Raw genomic sequence first — 24,415 nt, 5'->3', positions numbered from 1 at the left:
TTTCTTCCTATGTTGTGTTAGTAGGCCCTGTGCTATGTATAGGTATATTGTGATGTATAAAACCCACATGGTCTTACCCTCATGGATGCCATAGTCTTCTGCAGTTTTCCAGAGGGGGAAATAGATATTAAGCAAATAAAGAAAACATTCTGATTACACATTGAGATATGTGTTATGAAGGCGGAAAACAGTGTGTGCTGACAAAGAATATGAATATGGAAATGAACATGAATATGAATATGAGAGCAGATTTAGATTGGGGTCCTAGGCAAGACCTCTGTGAAGTGATACTTAGGCTGAGACTTGAAGAAATCAATCTAGGCAGAGGGAATTGCATGTGCAAAGATCCTTAGGTCTGAATAAAACAAGATGTGTGCGCCTGGAGCTTAGTGAGCCAGGGAGAGAGTAAATTGAGATGATGATAGAATGGTAGGCAGGAGCCAGATGGTGCAAAGCTCTCCAGGCCATGCTGAGGGTTTGGCGTTTTATTGTAAATGAAATGGGAAGCTATTAAAGGGTTTAAGTAGGAGAGTGACAAGATCCAATTTATATTGTAAAATATAACCTCCACTGTAGAGTGGTTTGGAAGGGAAAATGGGTAAGAGTGTCAGTGAGGAATCTAGCCAGGAGCTGCTGATGACCTGGACAAGGTGGTGGCTTTGGGGCTGGAGAGGAGCAAACAGTTGGGATCAGACCCCTGATGTCTGGATCTCCCTGGCCGATGCTTCCCCACTGCACTGCCTTGCCTGGCCTGAACTTGCCACTGGGTTGAAGCTGATTAATGTGCTCTTGGAGTGCTATACTGCTCTTTTGCAGAAAGTATTATTACCCCTTCAATTCACTCTGGTTGACTCTGCAGATTTTTCTTGGTGGATATTGTAAAAAAATAAAAAATAAAAAAAAATAAAAGATGATAGACAAAGATCATGTTTTAAAACAATAGCATTTTACCTGCAGGTAATTTAGATTTGAGGTGTATGAGGGAATTCCTCAGGCTTGCCAACCTGGATGAACATATCTCCCTTGTGATGCAGGACAGTTTTAGGACAAGTCCAACATTGTGCAGTTCCTCTGATGTCAGGAAACTGTCATGCCTGTGCTCTTCCAAATAATGTGTCCTGTTCATTTATTTCTGGTGCCAAGAGATGTGTCTGTGAAAAAGAGGCCTTAAGACTGTAACTGAGAATATTTTTCTATGCCAAGTGAGAATGCTTTCTTTACACAAGACTTTTGTATGCGTAGAAGTGTTTACACTCCCCGCCCCCCCCCCCCTTTTTATACCAAGAGACAAAAAGTTGCGTTTTCAACTCCAGTTGAGTGCTGTTTATTCCTGGTCTCTTGCTCCATAGATTTCTACTGTTTTCATGGGCTTATTTCAGTTAAGGAAGAAAAGAGAAGTATCCATGTGTTAGACTTTCTTTTTTTTTTTAAGAGTTTATTTACTTATTCACAAGAGACACACAGAGGGAGGCAGAGACATAGGCAGAGGGAGAAGCAGGCTCCCTGTGGGGAGCCCGATGAAGGACTCCATCCCAGGACTCTGGGATCATGACCTGACCCAAAGGTAGACACTCAACTGCTAACCCAGTGTGTTAGACTTCTTAAAGAGACAACTGATGATTAGTAATGGAAGGTATAATGAGGTCAGGAACCTAGCTTCAACACCTGGTTCTGGCATTTATTCCTATTGGATTTAGAGCCAGTGACTTAACTTCTGTAAGCCTCAATTTCCTGACCTATAAAAAATGCCCAATTATAATGCCTGCCTCAAATTATTTCTATGAGAATTTAGAGAGATAATCCACACACAGTGCCTGATATGTAGTAAATGCTCAGCAACTGTTATCTGTGAATAAAACTCAGGAGAATTTTACTTATTGCTACTACTCCTAACCATGGGTCTTCCTATCAACTTTAATTCTATCTGAAAATTAAGCCTCCCAGACAAGCATGGCTACTTCCCGGTCCTATAGCACACTGTAATGTATATTCTTAATTCCTTAAGACAATCTTCAGAAGCAATTCCTCATCATTCAAATAATTTCAAGAAGCAAAATATGCCTCTGTGCAAAGAAATTAAATAGCTTTCTCGATACCATACAACTAGTCGGGGACAAGGCTAGGTACGTCTGGGAGGTGTGAAAAATGGTTTTCTTTTTAAGGGGCACAGTGCAGAGGACCATGGCACATTGAAGAACCCTGACTTCAGGGATTAGAAGTTGTGCTGCCATGTTTTTCTCTCTTTCTGTTGTTCTACCTCTTTATCTGTTCATTGAACTTTAACTTAGATCATCCTGAAATGTCTGTTCTAGTTCTAAAATCTTAAGATTCCAGGAAAGTCTTCGTGTTTGAAATATCTTGTGGTCTGCATCGTCCAGAGCTCATTGGTGAGCTGCCTGGAAAGCAGGGTTCATTCTAGGTCATCTTCCCTGGGTGATAGTCTATAAGAAAGACCATAGAGTTATGACTCTGAGCTTAACCAGAATCAAACTTCTTTTCATGAATGGAAGTCCTTAGAATGGCATATAAATAATTTGGCTTCATGGGAATGATGACATTAAGCTTTCCTCACCCTCACATTCCATGATATTCTACAATCAAACAGGGCTTTCTTAGAAGACTGTTATAGATTTAGATTTGGGGATGGAGAGGTCATGCATTTTTCTAGAACTTAGATGCTGTCATCCATCAAGCACCACCAAGTACAGTCATTCCTCAGGTGGATGCCTTCTCTCTACCCTTACTGCTACTGCCTGACGAACACCCTTATTATATGTGATGGCTCCCAGAGTGGCTTCCATGACCACTGTGCACCCATTCTAATTCACCCTTCTCTATTGTTCCTCACTTTGGCTTTTTGAAAGACTGCCCTCATATGTCTCCTCAGACTAACTATCTTTTAATGTTTTCCCATTGCTTAATACACTGTTGCCTAAGGCTTCTCCTGTCTGAAGTGGGTGGAGCAAGACAAGCTTCTGGCATGAGGAAAGAAGCTATTTTAATTTCCGCTTCTGTTTAGTATTGGTCTCTTTAAACATTTCAACTTTTATGTATAATGTACACATTATTTGCAGAGTAGTACACAGCTGTAATTTATAAATTATATATATATATATTTATACAAAGAGAGGTTGTAGATTAGAATGTTTTTACAGATAGGGACGTAGAGTTTGGAGATCATTGGTTTAAAGGGTAAAGTAAAACTTACTGACTTTGCTTAAGGAACTTCAGGTGTCTTGGACCCATATTTTTCTTCTGCTGTCACTGTGTGCACTCCTTTATTTCTCTATACTCTGTACGTGTCTGCTTGCCTAATCCTTGAGCATGCTCAGCTGGGCCATTGTTCCTGCTGATACTCCTTAAAGCCAAATCCCCCTGCGTATTCAAGTATAAGTCTAAAATGTTGCTTCATCTTCCAAGCCTTCCTTACCTATCTCTTGCCGGAACCCACTCTCCTGGGTAAAATTAGCATCCCCTCTCTATGATTCTGTGGCATTTTCCCTGTTCCTCTGTGACAGCACTTTTCATGTTCTTTGCTGCAATGATTAGTTGTGTATGTGTCTCCCTGATGAGGCTGTGGGAACCTTCAAGGCAGGAAGTGCACCCTCCACGTCTTTGTCTCCAGCACCTAGTGCATGTCAGAAGTCCATAAACGGTGTTTGAGTTATTTTAAATTTTCATGAACATCTTATAGAGAAGAATCTGGGAGGGAGGGGCTGATAGTATGAGGAATAAAATTGTCTTGGTACCAAATTCCCATTCCCATTGGCATTTCAATCCTATTTCAGTTTCCCTGCCCTGCTTCTTTGGCCTTCCCTAGTTCAGATTGCTTCAGTGAAAAGCTTCCTCTGGACAAGTATGCCCTTTCTTTCCATTTAGCTTTGAGGAGGCATGAAGGTTAGGGATTGCCTGTCTCAAGGTCACTTGATTCCCGTGGAAGTGCAAGGCAACTCTTTAGAGACCGTGCAGTTTATGGAGGACGCCGCTGTGCTTGCCAGACTGTGCTCAGTGTGGAGGGGCTGAGAATGAGAAAGGGAAGAAATGGTCTGAAGGCTGCAGGCGTTACAGGACACGACAGTAAACGGCTTCCTTATAAATCAGGAGCTCCTCTGAAAGTCACAGGTGACAATGAAAAAATCTCAGCTGTAACTTACCTCCTTTCGACCTGTGAACACTCCTTACCTACTCTATGCCTGGCACTGTGTTAGGCGCTGTGACAGTGATGGATAATGAAAGGTCCCTGCCCTCGAGGACCTCAGGGTTGAGCAGCAGAGATAGAAGACAGTAAGCCAGCAGCTCTAACAGTGTGGGCAGCCCTCTCCTAACCTGTGCACAGGGTAGCTCTGCAGAGGGAGTGATTAGATTTGCTTCAGGGTGTCAGGCCCTCAGAGAAAGGCTGAGCCCAGAAAACTCAGGAGGAGTTCTGGGCAGAGGAGGAAGGCAGGGGTTGTGCCTTTCAGGCAGAGGGAACGGAAGCAGCAAGGGTCTATCTAGATCAAGGGTTGGTGAACTTTCTCTGTAAGGGGCCTGCTAGGAAATATTTTAGGCTTTGCAGGCTTGTGGAGTCGCTGTTTCAACTGCTTATCTGTGTCGTCAGAGCAGGAAAGTAGCCCTAGGCAAATGTGTGAATGAATGGACATGGCTCCGTTCCAATAAAACTTTATTTACAAAATTGGCAGCAGTGGGGCTGTAGTTTGCCAACTCCTGGTCTAGAGGAAGGATCTTTGGAGAACCTTTAATCTGATGGTTCCTCATCTTTTCAAGAATTAGGATTACTTGGCACTTGCTGTCTCCTATGCCTAGAAGGCTCCTCTTAGTGCTCTTCTAGACAACCCCGATGGCCTGCTGCTTCTCTTCATTCAGGTCTCTGGGTCACCGCCATCTTTTAGCTACTCGCCTACAGTAGCACACGCACCTCTGGTATGTTCCATCACTTTTCATTGCTTTCATTTTCAGTACAGCACCTGTACTAAAACTCTTTTTTATATTAATTGTTAATCTGTTTATTTTCTGTCTTCCTACTGGAATGTAAGCTTCATGTCTTATTCTCTGTTAAATTCAGTGGTGTGCTGGGGCGCATCGTGCTCATCTCTTCCCAGCTCTAGCTCTGTGTTCAGTGTTGTTACATGGTAGTGTCAAATCAGCTGTGATGGAAATATTTACATGGTGGAAGTCAGCCCCGTGGAAATCAGGTTTGGGGTAGTTTTTTGTTTTTGTGTGGTTTTTGTTTTGTTTTTGTTGTTGTTGTTGCAAGCTGGCTTACTAGCAAATCACTAGCTATCCCCTGTACCTAGAATAATAACCTCCACAAAGCCCAGTGCTCAGTGAATACTTGTTTTTTGAGTATCTGTTGATTGAGAAAATAGATATGCACATACAGATACAAAGTCTTTTGCAATTATTGTTGCTACACAGGGAGCTCATGGCTGTCAGGTCAGTAACTGCTCATGTCATCTGTCACCTGCATGTGACCAATGGCCAGGACATCACTTCCTTTTTACCCCTCAGGGCAGATTCTGGGGGCCATGATGACAATCTCCAGTCTTAAGCCCTCTGTTCTGCAAGGTACTCTTTTTCCTGGGTCCACTGCAGTCTGCTGAGTGAAGGCAAGGCCTCAGTCTGACGTCTCTTTTACTAAACAAAATGCATTTTTAATGAATTCCTCTAACTCAGTGTGGTTGTAATTTTTGCAATGTGTTCCAAATCCCAGATAAGTTCAGTCTTCTTTCAAATGTCTTACTGCACCCCGTTTCTGATTTGTCTGGGTCTTTGATGTGATGTAAATATGCCCTAGTCTATACCTTTTAGCTGTGATCTGGTCAGAGATATATCTGTTTATGAACAGTCTTCAACCCTAATAGTCTCATTTTGAAATCGGCAGCAGTATGAGGCCCCAGAAGCACTTGACAAGAATCACATTTAACAGCCTCTTCTATCTTCGTTCCTTTAAGTGGCAACATTAAACCTTCATACTGAGGCCCCCTTTCTAGGCCCACAGAGACTGATTAAAAACCCCATCAAATTACTCTCACAATTCATGTTGCACATGTACAAAGAGCTGCATTTTCAAGATGACTGGTAAACGGTCTTTTTATTTCCCTGTCCTAAGTACACACTAAGACACAGCGGAGTGAACTTGAATTGAGAGGGCCATCTGGCTGCTCCCAGAGCTTTCCAGGACATGAAGGCTGGAGAGGACCTTGCATTGTCCTGCAGGCTGCCTTAGCTTTGGTAGAGGCTTCTAAGCTCCACAGCTGTTCTGATGTGGAGTTATTCTCCTTCTCCCTGTTTGCTTCTGTCCACGATAGAAAACTCGCACCTTTCTTCAGGCAGCCTGTTCTCTCTTTGAATCCAGTTCACAGAAGATTCTTTTTTACCTGCCTCCCTGTAACTTCCACCCACTGGCCCTAGTTCTATCCCCGTGGAGTCACTCGGAACACATTGGCTTCTTACTTCTGTTTGCTGTTAAGAAAGTGAGGGCAACTCTCACATCCCTGGAGTCCTCCCTTCTCCAGGCTGCATATTTGACTGTTCATTCAGCTGTTCCTCACATGGCAGTCCTTTGTGCCGTTCTATTTGGCTCCCTTTTCTTCCGGATGTGTGCAAGTTTTGCCATTGTCTTTCTTAAAGTGACCAGATGGTGCAGAGAATAGCTAAGACCACAGGCTCTTCAGCTAGAAGTACCTCTTACTTTACTAGTTCTCTGACTTTGGGATAGTGAGGTAGCTTCTCTGACTTTCCATAATCCCATCGGAAAAATGAGAGAAAAGTACCTTACACATTCAGTTATTGTGCGTATTAAATAAAAATATCATCAGGGGAGAGTGCCTGGTACAAAGGAGATGATACAAATATAGCCATCGTTATTGTAATAAGTACTATTAATTCTCTAGATATGGCTTCCATCACAACCTTTGGATCACTGTTGTATTTTTCATTTTTATTATTGACCTTAGACAAGATATCTTCCCTCTGATATTTTTGTTTTGAGGGATATCTTCCCTCAGGTATTTTTGTTTTTGTTTTTATCTTTGACATAGATGAAGAAGGATATTTTGATGAAGGGGAGTGTTAGATTCCAAGGTTTTTTCCAATCCTAAAATTCATTTTATTTTCTGCCATCCAGTGGTCATCCTGAGATGTATGATCAGGTCCCCATAGTTCCACCTTTCCCCTGGTCTCTAGTACATACCAAGGTAGCTATTCCACTACACTACATGTTACCCAGGCAGAAAAGTCTAGATAGCTCTTACAGATCACAGCTCTCCTGAGTGGCTTTGAATTCAGACCTCTGTTGAAATTGCCATGTCATCCTGAAGGGAAGCCGTATTGAGCATGAGTTCTTATCCTTTACCTACTTTCTTGCCCAACCTCTTTGAGAATTAAATTTCTAATTTGCTTTGTGGCTGTATTTATCATTAAGTTTTTTATTGTAGAATGGTTTTAAATGTACAGAAAAGTTAAGCTATTACAGAGCTCCCATATAAACTATACCCAGTTTCCCATGTTAACATCTTACATTAGTTTGGTATATTTATGAAAATTTACAAATCACTATTGATACATCATGAATAACTAAAGACTATAATATTCAGATTTCATTAGTTTTTACCTACTGTTCTTTTTTAGTTCCAGGATCCCATTTAGAATACCACATTACATTTAGTTGTCATATCTCTTTAGACTCTCTTGGCTGTGCCATTTTCTTAGATTTTGCTTGTTTTTGATGACCTTGACAATTTAAGTGTTCCTAGTCAGCTGTTTTGGAGAATGTCCTTTAGTTGGTATTTGTCTGGTGTTTTTCTCATGATCAGACTGGGGTTATGAATTTTGGGAATGATCAGAGGTAAGGTGCCATTCTCATCGCATCATATCGAAGGTATCTGTTATATCAGCATGATTTATGACTGTTGATAGTAACCTTGATCACCTTGCTGAGGTAGTGTTCTGTTTATCAGGTTTCTCTGCTATAAAATTACTCCATCCCTTCCCTCTTTTCCTATTGCACTTTTTGGAAGAAAGTCACTATACACAATCAATGGAATTTTATTTTTTGTTTACCTAACTGTCCAAAGTGAGTATGTCTCATGGCTATTGTCTTTTTTCTGTCAGTTATTCAGAGGCCCACATTCTTCTTTTTTGTTGACATCCCCTAGGGCTTTGTCATCTAAATCTAGCCAGCATTAAGAGAATGTTTGCTTTTAAAAGCCTCGGCCTGAAAATGGCACACATCACTTCCACTTACATTCCATATGACACTCATTCATCTGCCAAACCTAACTGCAAGGGAGGCTAGGACATATGGTCTAGCTGGGTGCCCAGGAAAAAGAGGAAATGGATTTGGGAGAAAAGCTAGCAGCATTTGCCACACCATTTTAGAGTACAAAAGATAACTAACCAAATCCCTGCCACCTCACCATCTAATAATATAGCCATCACTTCATAGAAAAAGAAAAATAATAGAACATTATCTTAGAATCAAGAAGAGTCATATAAATTGGAAAATATCCATTGTTTGTCTGGAATGCCCTTTCTCTCTTTTTTCCCTCCCCCCTTTTGTATATTAAAATGCCACTTACTCTTCAAGTGATGGATGAGGTGCTTTCACCCAATCTTAATACAGAATTAGTCCCTTATTTCTTGGTTCCATCATGCCACTCTGCATCTATCCCTTATTTGACACCTACCCCACATTAGTCTTATATATAAATATATTTCATGCATTAGACTTAGTGATCCCTGAGAACAGCACAGGATTTATTCATCTCTTAGATCCCCAAGCATTGTCTGACAAATAAAAAGCATATTTGCCGAGTGCCTCCAGGATTTTAGATGTACCATAAAGGGTTCTCATTTTTTTTAAGAATTTCCTTTAAAATACAACAAAACATGTCCTCCCCCATCCCCATTATAAAAGTGATCCACTCTTATGATAGCCAAACCTCCATGAAGGAGATACTCTTGATCTGAGCCCAGAAAGGTTGGTAGGGTTTGATAGGTGGCAATCAGGGTACAGGCAGGCCTGGCTTTCTATGACACATCCTAGGTTCATGGCATTTGTTCAATAGATGGTCAAGTCTCCTTTGAAACATCTTGAGTGCAAGGCATTTGCTTTCATAGATCATCACATAATTAAAACTCAGACTCTCAGCTTGTCTGGCAGTGCTTTTGGGCAGCCAGGGATGGTATAAAAGCTGATGCTCATTATCTTGAACAGGAGTTACCAATCTGAATTCCCTGGGCCCCAACAGGAGGATAGCTTCACCATAGCAAAAGAAGTGTTTAATTACAGCTACAGAAAGAAGAGCCTGAAAAAAAAACAATCTTTTGTGGGCATTAGTGACTTAGTTGCCATGCATCTCATTACCAACCAAAAAAATAACTTCTTAAAGTGATCTTATCAAGCTTATTAGATTAAAATATCATTATAAGATAGTTGCCCCTTTCATTCTATTCTTTTCTATCCTCTATCCTAGCCCACTGTTTATTTTAATGACTTACAAACTTAGTTAATATTTCACTAAAACAGAAATCAGAAGGCATCTGGTATTCATCATTGAAAACAGACCTTAATTAGGATTTATATTCTTACAGATTTCAGTTCATACTTATCACCTATATTTATTCATCGAAACTCTCAGTGGTGATAGTTAGAATGTGAATTATTTTTCCCTTTATACAGGTATGACCACTGAGCTTCAAAAGTAAAATGACTTCCTCAGGACCACATGACAGTTGTTCAAAGCTGGGTCCTTTGACTGCCTATATTTAATGAAGTGTGCCATATTAGCACCTACCTGCCAATTAGTTAGTCTCATGGCAGAGCCACGTATGTTCTTCTTATTTCCCCTGATTATAAAAGTGATCCACAGTTATGGTGGCCACGCTTCCTTGGAGAAGGTGATCATGAGCTGAGCCTTGAAAAGTTGGTAGGGAGGGTTTGATAGATGGTGATAGCGGTACAGGATATTATTTTACAGTGATCTTAGCTAGCTGTGTGTCCTCTAGTACATCATATGGGGTGGGCCCATTGGGCCCATGGAGACAGCACACTGAACATGAATCCATTCTTTGATTTCTGCCACTGCTCAGGGCAGAGGATTCTAATGTGTCAATAGATGCTTATGGAAGGGACCTCAAGATATTTTCATTTAACTTCTAGATAGTATTGATAAAGAAATTAAGGCCCACAAAGTAAATAAATTGAACTTACTTAACATGCATGTATAACATATAGTTATCAGTCAGAATGCTTAATTTACAGTTCAGTTCTTTTTGTTCAGAACCCTGCTTTCTTATTCTCAGTTTCCTTGGCATCTTTTCTGGTTCTTTGAGTTGCTTTGAAGAAGACATGTTTATATAGAGATTGCCTCATATTCCTGAATATATGTAATCAAATCATATGTGAAAAAGTTTAACCACAGACATAGGTTGTAGAGAGCAGGTCCATTTCCAGATAGTTAAATGCACTGAATCCTTAACTAGAATTCTTATTTAGAATTAATAGCCATCAATAAATGTGTTTGGTTTAACACACTGTATCTAGTATGTTGCCTGACCAAAAAAAAAAAAAAAAAGGTTAAGAGTAAATATTGGTTGAATAAATGGGTGAAGGAATGAAATTGACTATCAGGTAAAATTTGGTGATTGTCCTTTTGAGGGTAGTGTGTTGTTATTTCAGTGATGCATTAGAATAGTGTAATTTTTTTTAAGATTTTATTTATTTATTCATGAGAGACACAGAGAGAGGCAGAGACACAGGCAGAGGGAAAAGCAGGCTCCTCACAGGGAGCCTGATGTGGGACTCAATGCCTGGACTCGGGATCACGCCCTGAGCCAAAGGCAGATGCTCAACCGCTGAGCCACCCAGGCGTCCCAGAATAGTGTAATTTTTGCCCAGTACTGAGGTAGAGATAAAAATGGTAGTGATGTTATAGAAACTGAATTGTTGCTGGCAGCCAGCACCACAAAGCTTTAAATATTTATGTTAGCTGATGTATAAAAATCCAAATGTGGTATACAAAGTTCGGTTTGGTGGTGTTAGTGTGAAGAGAGTTTTTAAAAGGTAAGGACCACTCCTAGTTTGAAATACTTAGAGAAATATGCATGAATTTCTTTCTTTCTTTATTTTTGTACTGGAAAAATGACTTTTGTAGTGCTGGGGCTCCTCTCTGGTGAGGTATTTATTGAAAGTGAAATCTGTTTTCATATACTTTTTAGTCACATCTCATGGCCGTGGGGGTTTTGCTTTTTCCTGTGGTTCTCATACAAGCCATTCCTTTCTTTCTAGCTGAAGTGGAGCAGAATTTTGAAACCCAGGAGTTTATAATGAATAGTTAGCAATGAGCAGAAATACAAGTCTTTCAGGACCTGATTTTGACTGCTGGAAGCTTAGGAATTATAGTGGCAGTTTGGTCTAAATAGTGATTCTGGAATGGGACCATAAACTTGGCGGCATCTTGCAGTCAGACACTAGACGCATGAGGGATGGAAATAATGTACTTTTTAAGAATGCCTCTGTATTTTCCTGATGATAATTAGTTTTATCTAGTTATATTTGGTTTATTGCTGCATAGTATTATGACTCTGCCTCTGGAAGGAAAAAAGAAGAATAAAGATATGTTATTGAAATATCCCCTTTCCAAACATTTATTTCAATATTTAAGCCATTGGCATTTGTGAGTTTATTTAGAGAATTTTTGGACAATTTGCATGTGTTTTTTTATAAACAAAATAAGAATTTGAATAATCATTTCATTTTGTTTTGCAGAACCCCAGCTGAAGGGAATTGTGACAAGGTTATTCAGCCAGCAGGGATATTTCCTGCAGATGCACCCAGATGGTACCATTGACGGGACCAAGGACGAAAATAGTGACTACAGTAAGGAACATTAGCTTCCTGCAATACCATTATGATCAAATGTATGGCCCAATGTATCTTAGACTTAAGACATGGGCAGGCTGCCTTTTGAACTATTTAACTGCTAGTAAGCTTATGTCTTGTCTTTTATCCTTTTTGCTATAATTCCCTATAGTTAAAGAGGCAATTGGGGAAGGTAACCTACTAAATGAGAAGGTAGGAGGCTTGAAGGAGTTACAAATAGTCAATGGATAAAAAAATCCTCCCATCCCAGGGTTTGTAGTCAATATGTATTCACAGGAACAAGGCGGACTTTCCAGCGCAAGATGTTGTTTTAATCCTAGAACCAAATGAGAAACATGTTATAATAATTTTCAGAACATTGTTTCTGGCACATCAAAATTACTTCTTAAGGTAAACATTGAATACATACATATGTATATTACATGTGATTTCATTTTGATTGAGGACAAAATTATTGATTTTAAAATAAAAATATATATTTTTTATTTTATATTGATTTAGAAAGAAAAATAGTATGATGATATTTTGGTAATAACAGGATAATAAAGACTAGTAGACCTGAAATTTTATTTGTTTTTTAAACAAAATGCCAAATATTCAAAGTTTATTAATAATGTCCCTGGAATTAGTTTTTAACTAATTTAAGTATGGAGGTAACAAGTTTAATAACTAACTAAACTCAAATCAAGATGTAACAAAGTATATTTGCAGTTCAGCAGAATTTTGAATACAAGTTTCAGAGCCACTACCTTCCTGAGCCTACATATATGTCCCACTGAGTTGTCTTCTGACTGGATATGATTTTGAGGTCGGTATGACAATCTACTAAACTGCATGAGATAATCTAAGAAGGCTTATATTTTAGGTGAAATAGAAGTTAGGTTAAAATGAAAGATTCGAGGGAAGATCTGCAATTCTTAAAGTGTGAAAATTTGCTTGTCTACTCCTTTTAAGTCATTCTTTGTTCACTTAATATTACACTTCACAAAATATGAATTACAATACAGAAAAGATCTTATTATGAAAATTTGCAGCTATTTCCCACATAGCTGATTAGCCTATTGTGGTTTGCATTGTTGTTTTGTGTTTATAAGAATGCATTCTCTTAAAAAAAATTCTTTCTTTCTTTCTTTCTTTCTTTCTTTCTTTCTTTCTTCTTTCTTTCTTTCTTTCTTTCTTTCTTCTTTCTTTCTTTCTTTCTTTCTTTCTTCTTTCTTTCTTTCTTTCTTTCTTTCTTTCTTTCTTCCTTCCTTCCTTCCTTCCTTCCTTCTTTCTTTCTTTCTTTCTTTCTTTCTTTCTTTCTTCTTTCTTCTTTCTTTCTTCTTTCTTCTTTTGAATGCATTCTTTAAATGATTCATATTTACAACAGATTACAGAAGAATGAGCATGTCTTAATTTCCATGTAAGATTTTCAAGTATTGCCATTGCCGTCTGTACCTGCATGTAGATTTAGTGAGGCTGCAAGTATTGATGGAAAGAATCAGGGAGATTGCTTAGTTGTGTCACCTGCACTGTCCGGAGGTATCCTTTGATCTCAGTTTCTTTTTCTATAAAATGAGGTGGCTGGAGATAACAATATATATTTTTTTAGAATTCAATTAGCCAACATATAGTACATCATTAGTCTCATATGTAGTATTCAACAATGTATGCGTACTTGGGTGACATACTTGGGTGGCGATAATAATATTAATGTCTTCTGTCAGCACCATCCATCCAACATTTTAAAAAGGTGAAATATTACAAATTGAGGAAGATAGATTCAATCCCCAAATAAGTGGAATAGTCATATTCAGTTCCACATGATGCAGCCATAACCCAGACAGCTATGTTGCCAGATGTATGACATTTATCATGGGTTTGTGCTCAAAGGGCAGGGGCAAAAGTGGGTTCAATGGACAAAAATCCATCATTCACCATTACATAGAAAGATAACTGAAAAATACTCTCTCTGCAGATGCTAGATCAATGTCTGGCGTAAATTCATACCTGCTACATGTATATACACATACACTTATACACGTGTATATGTACGAATATATATGCCTATGCATATATAGGCATAATGGCATTATGCATAACACACATATTGAGGGTGGTGCATTTTGTCAAATACTTTTAGAAACTGAATTCATACATTCAAAGTATCTTATTTTTATTTTTTAAATTATTATTTTTTAAAAATATTTTATTTATTCATGAGAGACAAAGAGAGAAAGGCAGAGACATAGGCAGAGGAAGAAGTAGGCTTCCTGCAGGGAGCCCTATGTGGGACTCGATCCCAGAACCCTGGGATTATGACCTGAGACAAAGGTGTGACACTCAACTGCTGAGCCACCCTAAAATATCTTATTTTTAAAAGATAAATAACTGCACACACTTTTTGATATATTGGTTTTAAAAGTAGTTTAGATATACAAACATACAACTAGGATAAATCTATCTGGATGCTCAACCCCTGGCTTAAAATTTAGTTAAAAAATATCAGTATATTTCCCACTGTGTGCTTTCCCAGATGGAGTTCCACTATCACACGTAACAGCTATCCTGAATTTAGCATTGTTTATTTCCATGCAGTTTTAAAAATACATTTTTCATATATGTATACTTAAACCATTTGTAATACCATTTTGCATGTTTTTAAACTTTTTACAAATGAGAGCATTTCTGTATATAACTTCTGTGTACTTTTCCTCCATAATATTATGGTTTTGATGTGCATATGTGGTCGTATGATTGCTTTCTATCATTCATTTTCATTTCTGTAAACTATCTCTTTGCATGAAAATACCCAAATATATTTACCCATTCTCTTTTTGGTGGATAATTATCATCTCTATTTTAAGGCAACACAACTATATTTCTTATAGATGTTGAAAAGACCTTCCCTAACCATCCTTTATAAAATGATACATCTTACGTTGATACTCTCTCTTCTGATATCCCCCACTTTTCTTGTATTCATAGCTCTTTTAAGCACTACACACACACACACACACACACACACACACACACACACACAGAGTTGTTACTTGTTTGTTTTTGATCCTCCCCTTCCTCCCAGGAGAATGTAAGTTCCATGAGGGGAGAAATTTTGTTTTGCTCTTTAGTGTATCTTTAGAATGATCCCTAGTACATAGTAAGTACTCAACAATGGAATAAATGGAATGAATGGAATAAGTAAATGAATATCCTCCTGTGCATTTGTAAAAAGTTTCTCTGAGTCATTGCTAAATACTCTACCCACCCAAATATTATTTTAACTTTTTCTTCTGAAATAATTTTAGAAAATTTACAAAGTAATACAGGATATTTCTATATACTTTCCATCTAGTTTCTCTCATGATATCATTTTATGTACAACAGTAAAATTATCATTGCCAGGAAATTAACAATGGTATAGTACTATTGACTGAGCTGTAGACTTAATTCAGATTTTACCAGTTTTTCAATTAATGTACTTTCTTCTGATTCCCCCCTCACCACATATTTTCATTGAACATTTTCCAATGCAAGCAATTTTTATTTATACTTTTTCTTAGTGGGGATAAAGGGTAAAAATATCAGAAGGATTTGAATTCTACTCATTTTTTTTAATAGGAAATTATAAACCTCTAAGATGTGAAAATGACTTTTCTTTCTCTACTTTGTGTGGGCAGGAGTAAAAGCATTTGATTGTTTGAAAAAAAAATCTTGTTACTATGAGCATCTGTCAGAATTGTGCTGTTCGGTTCACTAGACATCATTAGGTCCAACCAACCTTACCATGGTATCTTGCATTGAACTGATAAAGACACCTGTTCTTTTGTTCATGAAGAAAAGACTAATTACATGTAATTGAGTACAAAAACAAATGGGTTTGTCAGCAGCAACAGATAAGAATCTCTGCAAATGTAATGATAACAAAAGATACAAAACTGTGTTGGAACACTGGCACAAAAAAGACAATTGCAGTTTGGAGAGTATTAATAGGAATATTTTACATAAAATTAGAAAGGTAATTATTCTGCTCTACTAGTTGCCATAGGAGAAGATGCATTTGAAGAGGTCAAACATGCTGGGGTGGAAACAATTAAGATTTTATAACCGAATGCATTGTTCTCTTTCCCTCTGAATAAAATATATGAACAATGATTTGAACATGAAATGAACTGCCTGATAAATTAGTACAATGGTGAAATTGGAGATATTCAAGCAGATGCTGTACCGGCCTTTGTAGGGAGTTTTACAAGAAAACCCTGTTGGTGTGGGAAGGGAGAAGAAGGTGGTTGGGGTAGTTTCAGAGCTCAGTGACTTTTAAAGTCTCCTTCAGTCCTGAGATTATTTTTTTTTTAATTTTTAATCAAGATTTTTAATTTTAATTCCCATTTAATTAATATCCAGGGTTATATTAGTTTCAGTGTACAATATAGTGATTCAACAATTCTATACATTATTCAGTGCTCATCATGATAAGTGTGCTCTTTAATCCTCATCACCTATATCACCTACCCCACCACCCCATAACTATCAGTTTGTTCTCTATAGTTGAGTCAATTTCTTGGTTTGTCTATCTCTCTCTCTTTTTCCATTTGTTATTTTATTTCTTAAATTCCACATATGAATGAAATCACATGCTATTTGCCTTTCTCTGACTAACTTATTTTGAAGCATTATACTTTCTAGCTTCATCCATGTTGTTGTAAATGGCAAGATTTCATTCTTTTTTTTTTGTGACTGAATAATATCCCATTGTATGTATGTACCACATCTTCTTTATCCATTCATCTATTGGTGCACATTTAATTGTGCCAGTTTTTGGGTTGTTTTCTGGGTTACTTACACTAAAGGGAGTGTTAACTAGTTGTATCCATGGGATGAGGTGAGCCCCGGTCCTCCTACTCTGCCATCTTCCCTTGGAGTCCCAGTCCTGAGATTCCTTCAACAATTATTTTGAATAGGTAAGATAAGTATATAATACAAAACCACAAATGTGCAAAAGGTATACAGTTGAGAAAGAGCAAAACAATCCCTGCCAGCCAGGAACTGGCATGGCACTCCAGCAGGCCTTGGTGTACTTCTGTTGAATATACACAATTTCACAGAACACCAAATCAGACAAGGCCACTGTGATTGTGGTGGATCATGACAAAAACAAGACCACTTAATCATGTCTGAACATAGACAAAAAGAAGAATGTTGTCCAAATTACAAAATGATCAAATATTTCTCTATCCTGGCTTATATGAGTGGTGCTTATTAATTCACCAAACACTGCTTTAACTTTGTTCTTCTTGTCTTATAGATAATATTTATTAACATATGCAATCATAGAATGACAGTCACTTCTTTAGAGCATCCAATTGAAGGTAAATCTACATTTCTTTGAGCCCTACCTAAAATTCTCTAACTCAAGACCAAATGCTCTAACCCCTTCTACTGAGATCCCAGCTCTGTCATCGAGTGTATTTTTCCACCTTGCCATGAGTCATTAAACCCAACTTTGTTCAATCATAGGTATGTTTCTTTCCCTGGGAGACACTGACATAGTCAAAAGCAATTTTTTGTTCTCCTCTCTGCCCCCTGGCCACATTTCTTGGTGTTCTTCTGGATGTAGTCTGTGCATTTATCAACATATACCATGCAGTGTATCTATATCATCTCTCTCTCCGTTATCTAACACTTGTTCAGTACCTTTTTAAACTTATATTGTTGTATCTATGAGATTTTTCCATATTAGTACATATTTACACGGAATAATTTATTTAACCTAATTCTCTGTTGAAGGCTATTTCAGTTCTTTCTTATATTTTCTAATGCGAACAACACTATAAAGAATATCCTGGTTCATAAGTAATTTGCATGTGTACAAGTGTACTTATGGGACAGATACTTAGAAGTAGAATTCTGGTTAAGGGTATATGCTTTTTTAATTTTGAAAGATATCTCTCTGCTCTCTGTCATATAAATTTACATTGAGGTTGTCTATTTCCTTATGTTCTAGTCAGCACAGTGTGTTATCAAACTTCTGGTTCTTTGTTACCTAGAGACATAAGTATTATTTGTCTTATTATGACATCGGTTGAGCACTTGTTCATGTATTTTAAGAACCATCTTCACTTCTTTTTCTATAAAATGTCTATTTATATCTGTTTCTATGAAATGTCTTTTAATTTGTAGGAAATCTATTTATATTTTTAAAAATTAGCTCTTTATTATATGTGTTGTAGATTTTTACTCATTTTGTTTCTTGTCTCTGAATTTTTTTGGCCATGCTTTATTTATTTTATTTTATTATGAATATACTTTTACGCCCTCAGCTTTTCTTTGTCATTTAAAAAGGTTTTATTCATTACAAGATTATGTTTTAGACAATCTTCCATGCTTTGTCATAATAAATTAGTTTGACTTTTGTGCTTAATATTTAATTAATATGGAATCTGTTTCTTGAGATCTTTTGATTTAGACCTCTAATATTTTATATTCCTAACTACCGATTGCAAGTACACACACAATGTATTCTGAGTTTCATAAATTCAACTGGAAACTTAAAAATGTAGTCATCCAATTATGTTTTCTATACAATACCAAACATATGATGTTTTGATACCACCAGCCACAAGTATATAGACACAGCCAAAGCCAACAGAAGCTCTGTATTGCTAAACTATCAACAAAAACCTGATCCACATGGTTAGTTAGGAAAAATTATCAAGGACATAGGGATGCTGGGAAGAATTATAAAGAGGTTACTCCCTGACCAGGAACCTTCCTGGACAAGGAGTTCATCTTTTACATCTACTCTAGCATATACATTTTAGTTCGCATGGGAATGTAAGGGCTATATTATATCCAATGATAGGGATATTATTTTCTTCTACTATCATCTATCCTTTAAGAATATGTCATCAATTTGTATGTGTGAAATCACACCTATAAGCTGGATGAAAAGAAAAAGAAATGTATGTGTTATCCTGCTGATTTTCTTTAAACAAGATTATTTACATAATCTTAAGCAAAGTACATATAATGTTACTCTTACAGTGGCATATTTTTTCTATATCAAAATTAATATTTATCCTCAGCTTATGAATGTAGTTACTTCACTTGATTTTTTAATAAAGAAAATACCTTTTGATTTTAATAGCTAGAAGAAGAGTGATGAACATTTGTTAGAAATTTGTTTTTGTTGACTATGTTTTAGTTTTAAAGAGTATGCCTCCAGATAATATTTGTGGAAAGCATGAACAAGAACAAATTATTTCCTTGAATAGTTTACCCACTCGCATTAAATAATCAGGGAATGACTTTCTAAACTTTTTGTAACCTTGGCCTCTTTCCTTCTTATTAGTCTTGTATTTCTTTTTGATCCTAAGTCTTCTGTCCTCATGTGTCCCTCTAGTCAGTGAAGGAAAACATGAACTGTTTGAAATTATCCTTCTTCCTTGTTGCTTCGTGACTGTTTATGGGCATTTTTATAGGCAGTATGCATAGTTTAAGAATCTTATGGGAGCTACTTAACCAAGTGTATTCCTAGAAAAAGCTGATGGCTGAGATTATCTTTAATCTCTTTGTGGCTCTGAAAGGTGACCAGTATGTTGACCTTGAGCAAATCATAACATTTCTCAGATTTACACAATCTCTGATTATACAAAATGAGACAAACAGAGATTTTAGAAGCCTTTCCATTCTCATATGGAAGGGAATGTGTGCTCAGAAAAACTGACTGGCAGCTTCCATTTCCCTAAATACCATTTGTTCTGAAAGGTATGTTACCAGCAGGAAATCCTCTTCAATTTACAAATCCCTATGTGGTATCTTCAAGGTGTGTATAAAGATCTGGAGAGTCATGCATGTAAATGATAGAATCAGAATTTTCATCTGGGCTATCTGACTTAAAATTCTGTACCTTTGGGTTAGTTTTCTAACCTCTTCACATCATAATTCCCTCATTTGTTTAGTGGGAATGATGATAGAACTTACATCATAGGATTTTTGTGCAGATGAAATGGGTTGATTCATGAAAAGTACTTAAAATCGTGCCTAAAACACAGTAGTTCCCAATAAATGTCAGTTGTTGCTATTATCATTATCATCATCATCTTCATCTGCATGGATGAGAGAGTACTTGTTTGCAAGGAGTTCACAGACAGCAGCCATTTCGATAAGTATAATCCCTAATTGTGGCAGCTAATGTTACCTGAAAGTGTGGAAGTGCTGAGCTAGGAGGTACTGAAGAGTACTCTAAGTCAGTGGTTTAGACAGTGTGTACTCCCTAGACCAGCATCAGCATCATCTAGATACATTCTTGAGCCTCACACTAGACATACTGAATTAGAACTCTGGGCTGTGGCTCAGCAATCTCTGTTTTGACAAGCCCTCTAGGTGATTCTGATGCACTGCAGTAGCAATGACTGGTAGCTCTCCTCTGCCCCCAGGATTTGGATTCACATTTGCTGATTAAGGCAATCTCTGTCTTGGAACTGCTACACCTAGCTCTTCTGGTACCTGATTCCTAATGTAATAGGGAAAGCATGATGAAATTCAGACTTTGTAGTATCTCAAACATGTGTGGAGTTGGTTACATTTTTTTAAGCTTTCTAGCAGCCTCATTTAAAAATCTTTATTTTAATTCCAGTATATTTAATGTACAATGGATGAATGGATAAAGAAGATTTAGCATGTGTGTGTGTGTGTGTGTGTGTGCGTGCGCACACGTGCACTTGTGTGTGTGTGTGTACACACAGTGGAATGTTATATTTGATTTATACATGGAGAGAAAGCTCAATTCTAAACAGATGTATGATCAAACATAGGCTTGAGGGAATTATACGAATGATATAAGTAAGCCTATGTCTTGGACATTTTACACATGCTAATACATTTGCTTGGAATTACCAATCTTATTCAGTGGCTTCTCTGGTAAACCACTCTTATCCTTTAGAACCCTTTAGAACTCTTATCTCCTTTATGTGAAGCCTTCTCCAGCTTTCCACAAACAGTTGCCACCTTTACACAGCACCCCCCACTAACTCACTTCACCTGACTGTGTTTGAACCTTGTGTGTACATTTATAGCAGCACAAGTCACATTAAATTGCAGTTCCTTATCTGCATTTGTGTTTCCCCTCTGAGTGTGATGTCCTTATTTGCCCTTCTCTGGAGCACAGCAATGGACATTTTCCAAGATCTCATGGCAGATATGTTTCATTTAGCTGGCACACCTCACAAGGGAAAAGGAAAAAAAATGAATGTATTCAAACAATGGATGTACCTGCTTTCCCTTACATTTTCCTCCTACCTACCTAAGCCTTGAAGAGTTTTGAGTTTAGGATACCTCTTACTCAATGCTGTGAAATCAGAATGACTTCAATACAGCTTCAATGGAAGAGTATAAACCACTTATATATCACTAATTGTAAGTCAAAGTGGCTTGGACTGGGACTGTGAGTCAGATAACCTGGTTTGCAGTCCAGGTCCTGTCCTCATTTAGCTGCATGTTCTTGTTTAAGCTTCTGTACTCTGTAAAATGAGGTGTTTGGAAAAGAGTAACTCCCATATCCCTAAAAGATCTAAACTTTGAAAGCCTGTAAATTGGAAATGATTTTTGGTTTTATGTTTAAAAAACTTAAAATTTTCCCTTTAAACACATCATTAAAAAGGCAAAATTTTAAGAGTGGATAGTATAATAATTTGTGCAATGAATTTGAAAACTATAGTAAATTCACTCTGCCTTCAAAATATAACAGAATCTGACCACTTTGCAATACCCCTGTTTACCACAATGTAGACCAAGTTGCTCTCATCTTTCGACTTTTATGATAGCCTTCTGACTGATCCTGTCACTTACTGCTTTCCCTCTTCAGTCTGTTTTCCACACAACAGCTAGAGTGACCCAGTGACCATGGGTCTTCTCTGTTCAGTCTCTTTCACTACACATCATTAAGGGTAAAAGCCAAATTTACTTTATGACCAATCTCGGTCATACCTCTTGACTGCTTGCTTTCCTTTCTTTTGACTAGTCTTCTTGCTGTTCCTCAAACACAGCAACCATGCTCTTTCCAGAAGCCCTTGGTACCAGCATTCAATGTTTTCATAGCATTTTCTTCCTCCAAATATCTAAATAGCCCCTTTGCTCCTCATCTTTATTCCTTTACTCAAAAGTCAAGCCTTTTCACATGAAAGCCTTTTCTGGTTAATCTATACTTTTTCAAATCCTGTCTTCAATACTTCATTCTCCCTTGGCAACTTGATTTTCTTCTTCCTTGAGAACACTTGCCACTGTCTTATATACTTATTTATCTTATGTTGCTTCTCCACTAAAATTCCCATTCCCCATATATGCTACAGTACTTCGTCATTCATACTTGCTTATGTTATTTTTTTCACTAATTATAACATCCTCTAAAAATAAGATCAACTGCTTCTTGTCTCTGAAAACTTTTTCTGATTTCTTTAACTAGAAGTCCTGCTTTTTCTTCCGCATACGCTCTACATCTCTTAAGAAATTTATACAGTTTCATCTGTATGTATTTATTATGTATGTAACTTACTTCCTTTAGGTTATAAGTGCCTTGAGGTCATTGACTGCATCTGATTTATCTCTGTGTTGGCATGTAATAAGGCCTTAATAATGAGTAATGGCTTAATAATGGATATGGATAGGTTAATTTATAGTAATAATAGTATAATCACACTACCATTTAAATTGAAAAGCTTAATTAGAATAAAAGCTCCACAGAGACAGGGAGCTTTGTCTGCATTTTGGACTGCTGTATCTTCAGCAACCAGAATCGTGCGTGGCACATATTAGGTTGTCAGCATTCGTTGAATAAATGAATGCAAGTGAATTCTCAGAACAACCCCATCAAATATGAATATGACTTCGTTGAACAACACCCAGCTTGAAGGATTAATGCAAATTGAATCACGTTGGCATTTTGTTTTGAGAATGACAGACAATTTAAGAGACTTCAAAGGATGGATAAGGAAGTCATTTTCCATTATGAAAATAAGAAGAAAATTGAGTATGCTTAGTCTGGAAAAGTGAACTCTAGAGCAATAATAGTAAAAGAAAAAGTAAACACTCTTGCATAGTTTTAAATATATCTTCAAAGCATTATGTGAATATATATTCATGGTGATAATTACAGAGGCATCATTTTCTGAAAGTATGTAAATGATACATTTACCCATGAGAGAAGGAGCCATTGTTTTTATTATTCAACTAGGACCAGAAGCTAAACTTAAGCTTATTTTGTAGGGAACAGAAACCATATACTCAGGTGCTTAAAAAGTAAGAAGAAAGGGGGGGGGGTAATTTCCTTGAAGTAGTAGAATAAGGTATTATAGTTGTGATAAACTAGAGATGATTAAAATCTCCCTGAAATTACCTGCTCCTGAGGTTCTGAGATGTGAGATTGATTTGTTCAAGGTAGAGTAAGGAAAATTCAGTTCCATTATATCTACATCTGGTGTTCCGTCCTCAATACAAATTATTGCTTCAGAGATTTTTCAGATTTGCTTACATTCTTAAACTTAATAGAGATAGTAATTAATGGCAGTGGGATTTCTCATATGTTTCTGGTTTGATTAGGTATCAGGTTATACCTACCAGTTTATTAAGGAATAAATCATAACTTCATTCTCATGCAGATGGACATTTTCCAGGACATACTACACTGAACTGTAAAAGAAGAATTATATATTTTCCCTGAGGGATTTGGAAAAATAAAATGGTCACCTATGTGCCAAGTATTATTTTTTAATATGAGTTTGGGGTATATCAGAGAATAGTAGTGAATGTTCACTGAGTAATTTTATAAATTTCATTCATTTAAGTATTATAACAATTATATAAAACAGGTACTTTAGTCATGTCCACTTTGAAGATGAGTAAACTGAGGCAGAGGAAGTTTAAATAATTAGCTCATGGTCACATGAGATATTAGATGCTAGACCCATCTAATTTGAACACAGTGAGTTTAGTTCCAGAATTAATGGTTTTACCCACTCTACACTGAATTTCTCTTTCCTGGTTAATATTTCTCTTTCCTGGTTAATAATAAACGTTCCCTTAAATCATACCACTACATTTTCTCACAACACTTTTTTAAAGTATTAAAAAGGAAGTACAATTTACTTATAAAATATTATGGTGGTTTACTTTAGGATGGTATAAACACTGAACTTGAGAGGATTTTTCTTCAATATGTTTGATGTATTTACATTGTAAATTAAAGTATTTTTTAGTAATAATTTTTTTTAGAAATAGTAAACCATTATATAATAATTTTAACATTCTTAATCCCGTGGCCAGTTTCATGTATCTGACTTGGGAAGTTTGAGGTGTGTAGGATGTGTGTGTTTGTGTGTGTGTATATATTTCCATGTATTATTCAGTAGCCTAGATAGAGTGGTACTGAACAGGCATCCCGCCAAGATCTAGTGAGGTTGCACTTAGTACATCTGCTTTTCCTGACACTGAGACAGAGTGTGGAGCACATTCCCATGTCAAAATATGTCTGTTCAGCATTACTAAGCCCACTCTGTC

The 24,415-nt window shown here is 37.0% G+C and overlaps 1 protein-coding gene across 3 annotated transcripts in view; it reads left to right on the top strand.

Moving 5' to 3' along the window:
• The window catches only part of FGF12 (fibroblast growth factor 12), a 543,042-nt gene that overhangs the window by 321,713 nt on the left and 196,914 nt on the right, over window positions 1-24,415 (top strand). For all 3 annotated transcript variants that reach the window (XM_025425369.3, XM_025425368.3, XM_025425367.3), the window contains one exon: window positions 11,771-11,881. In XM_025425369.3, the coding sequence (XP_025281154.1) occupies window positions 11,771-11,881 (111 nt within the window). The remainder of the gene's footprint in view (window positions 1-11,770; window positions 11,882-24,415) is intronic.

Source organism: Canis lupus, chromosome 34, assembly GCF_003254725.2.
Source record: "Canis lupus dingo isolate Sandy chromosome 34, ASM325472v2, whole genome shotgun sequence".
In the NCBI taxonomy this organism is placed as follows: Eukaryota; Metazoa; Chordata; class Mammalia; order Carnivora; family Canidae; genus Canis; species Canis lupus.
The sequence above is the reverse complement of the archived record's forward strand: the minus strand, read 5'-3'. Positions and strand labels throughout refer to the sequence as shown.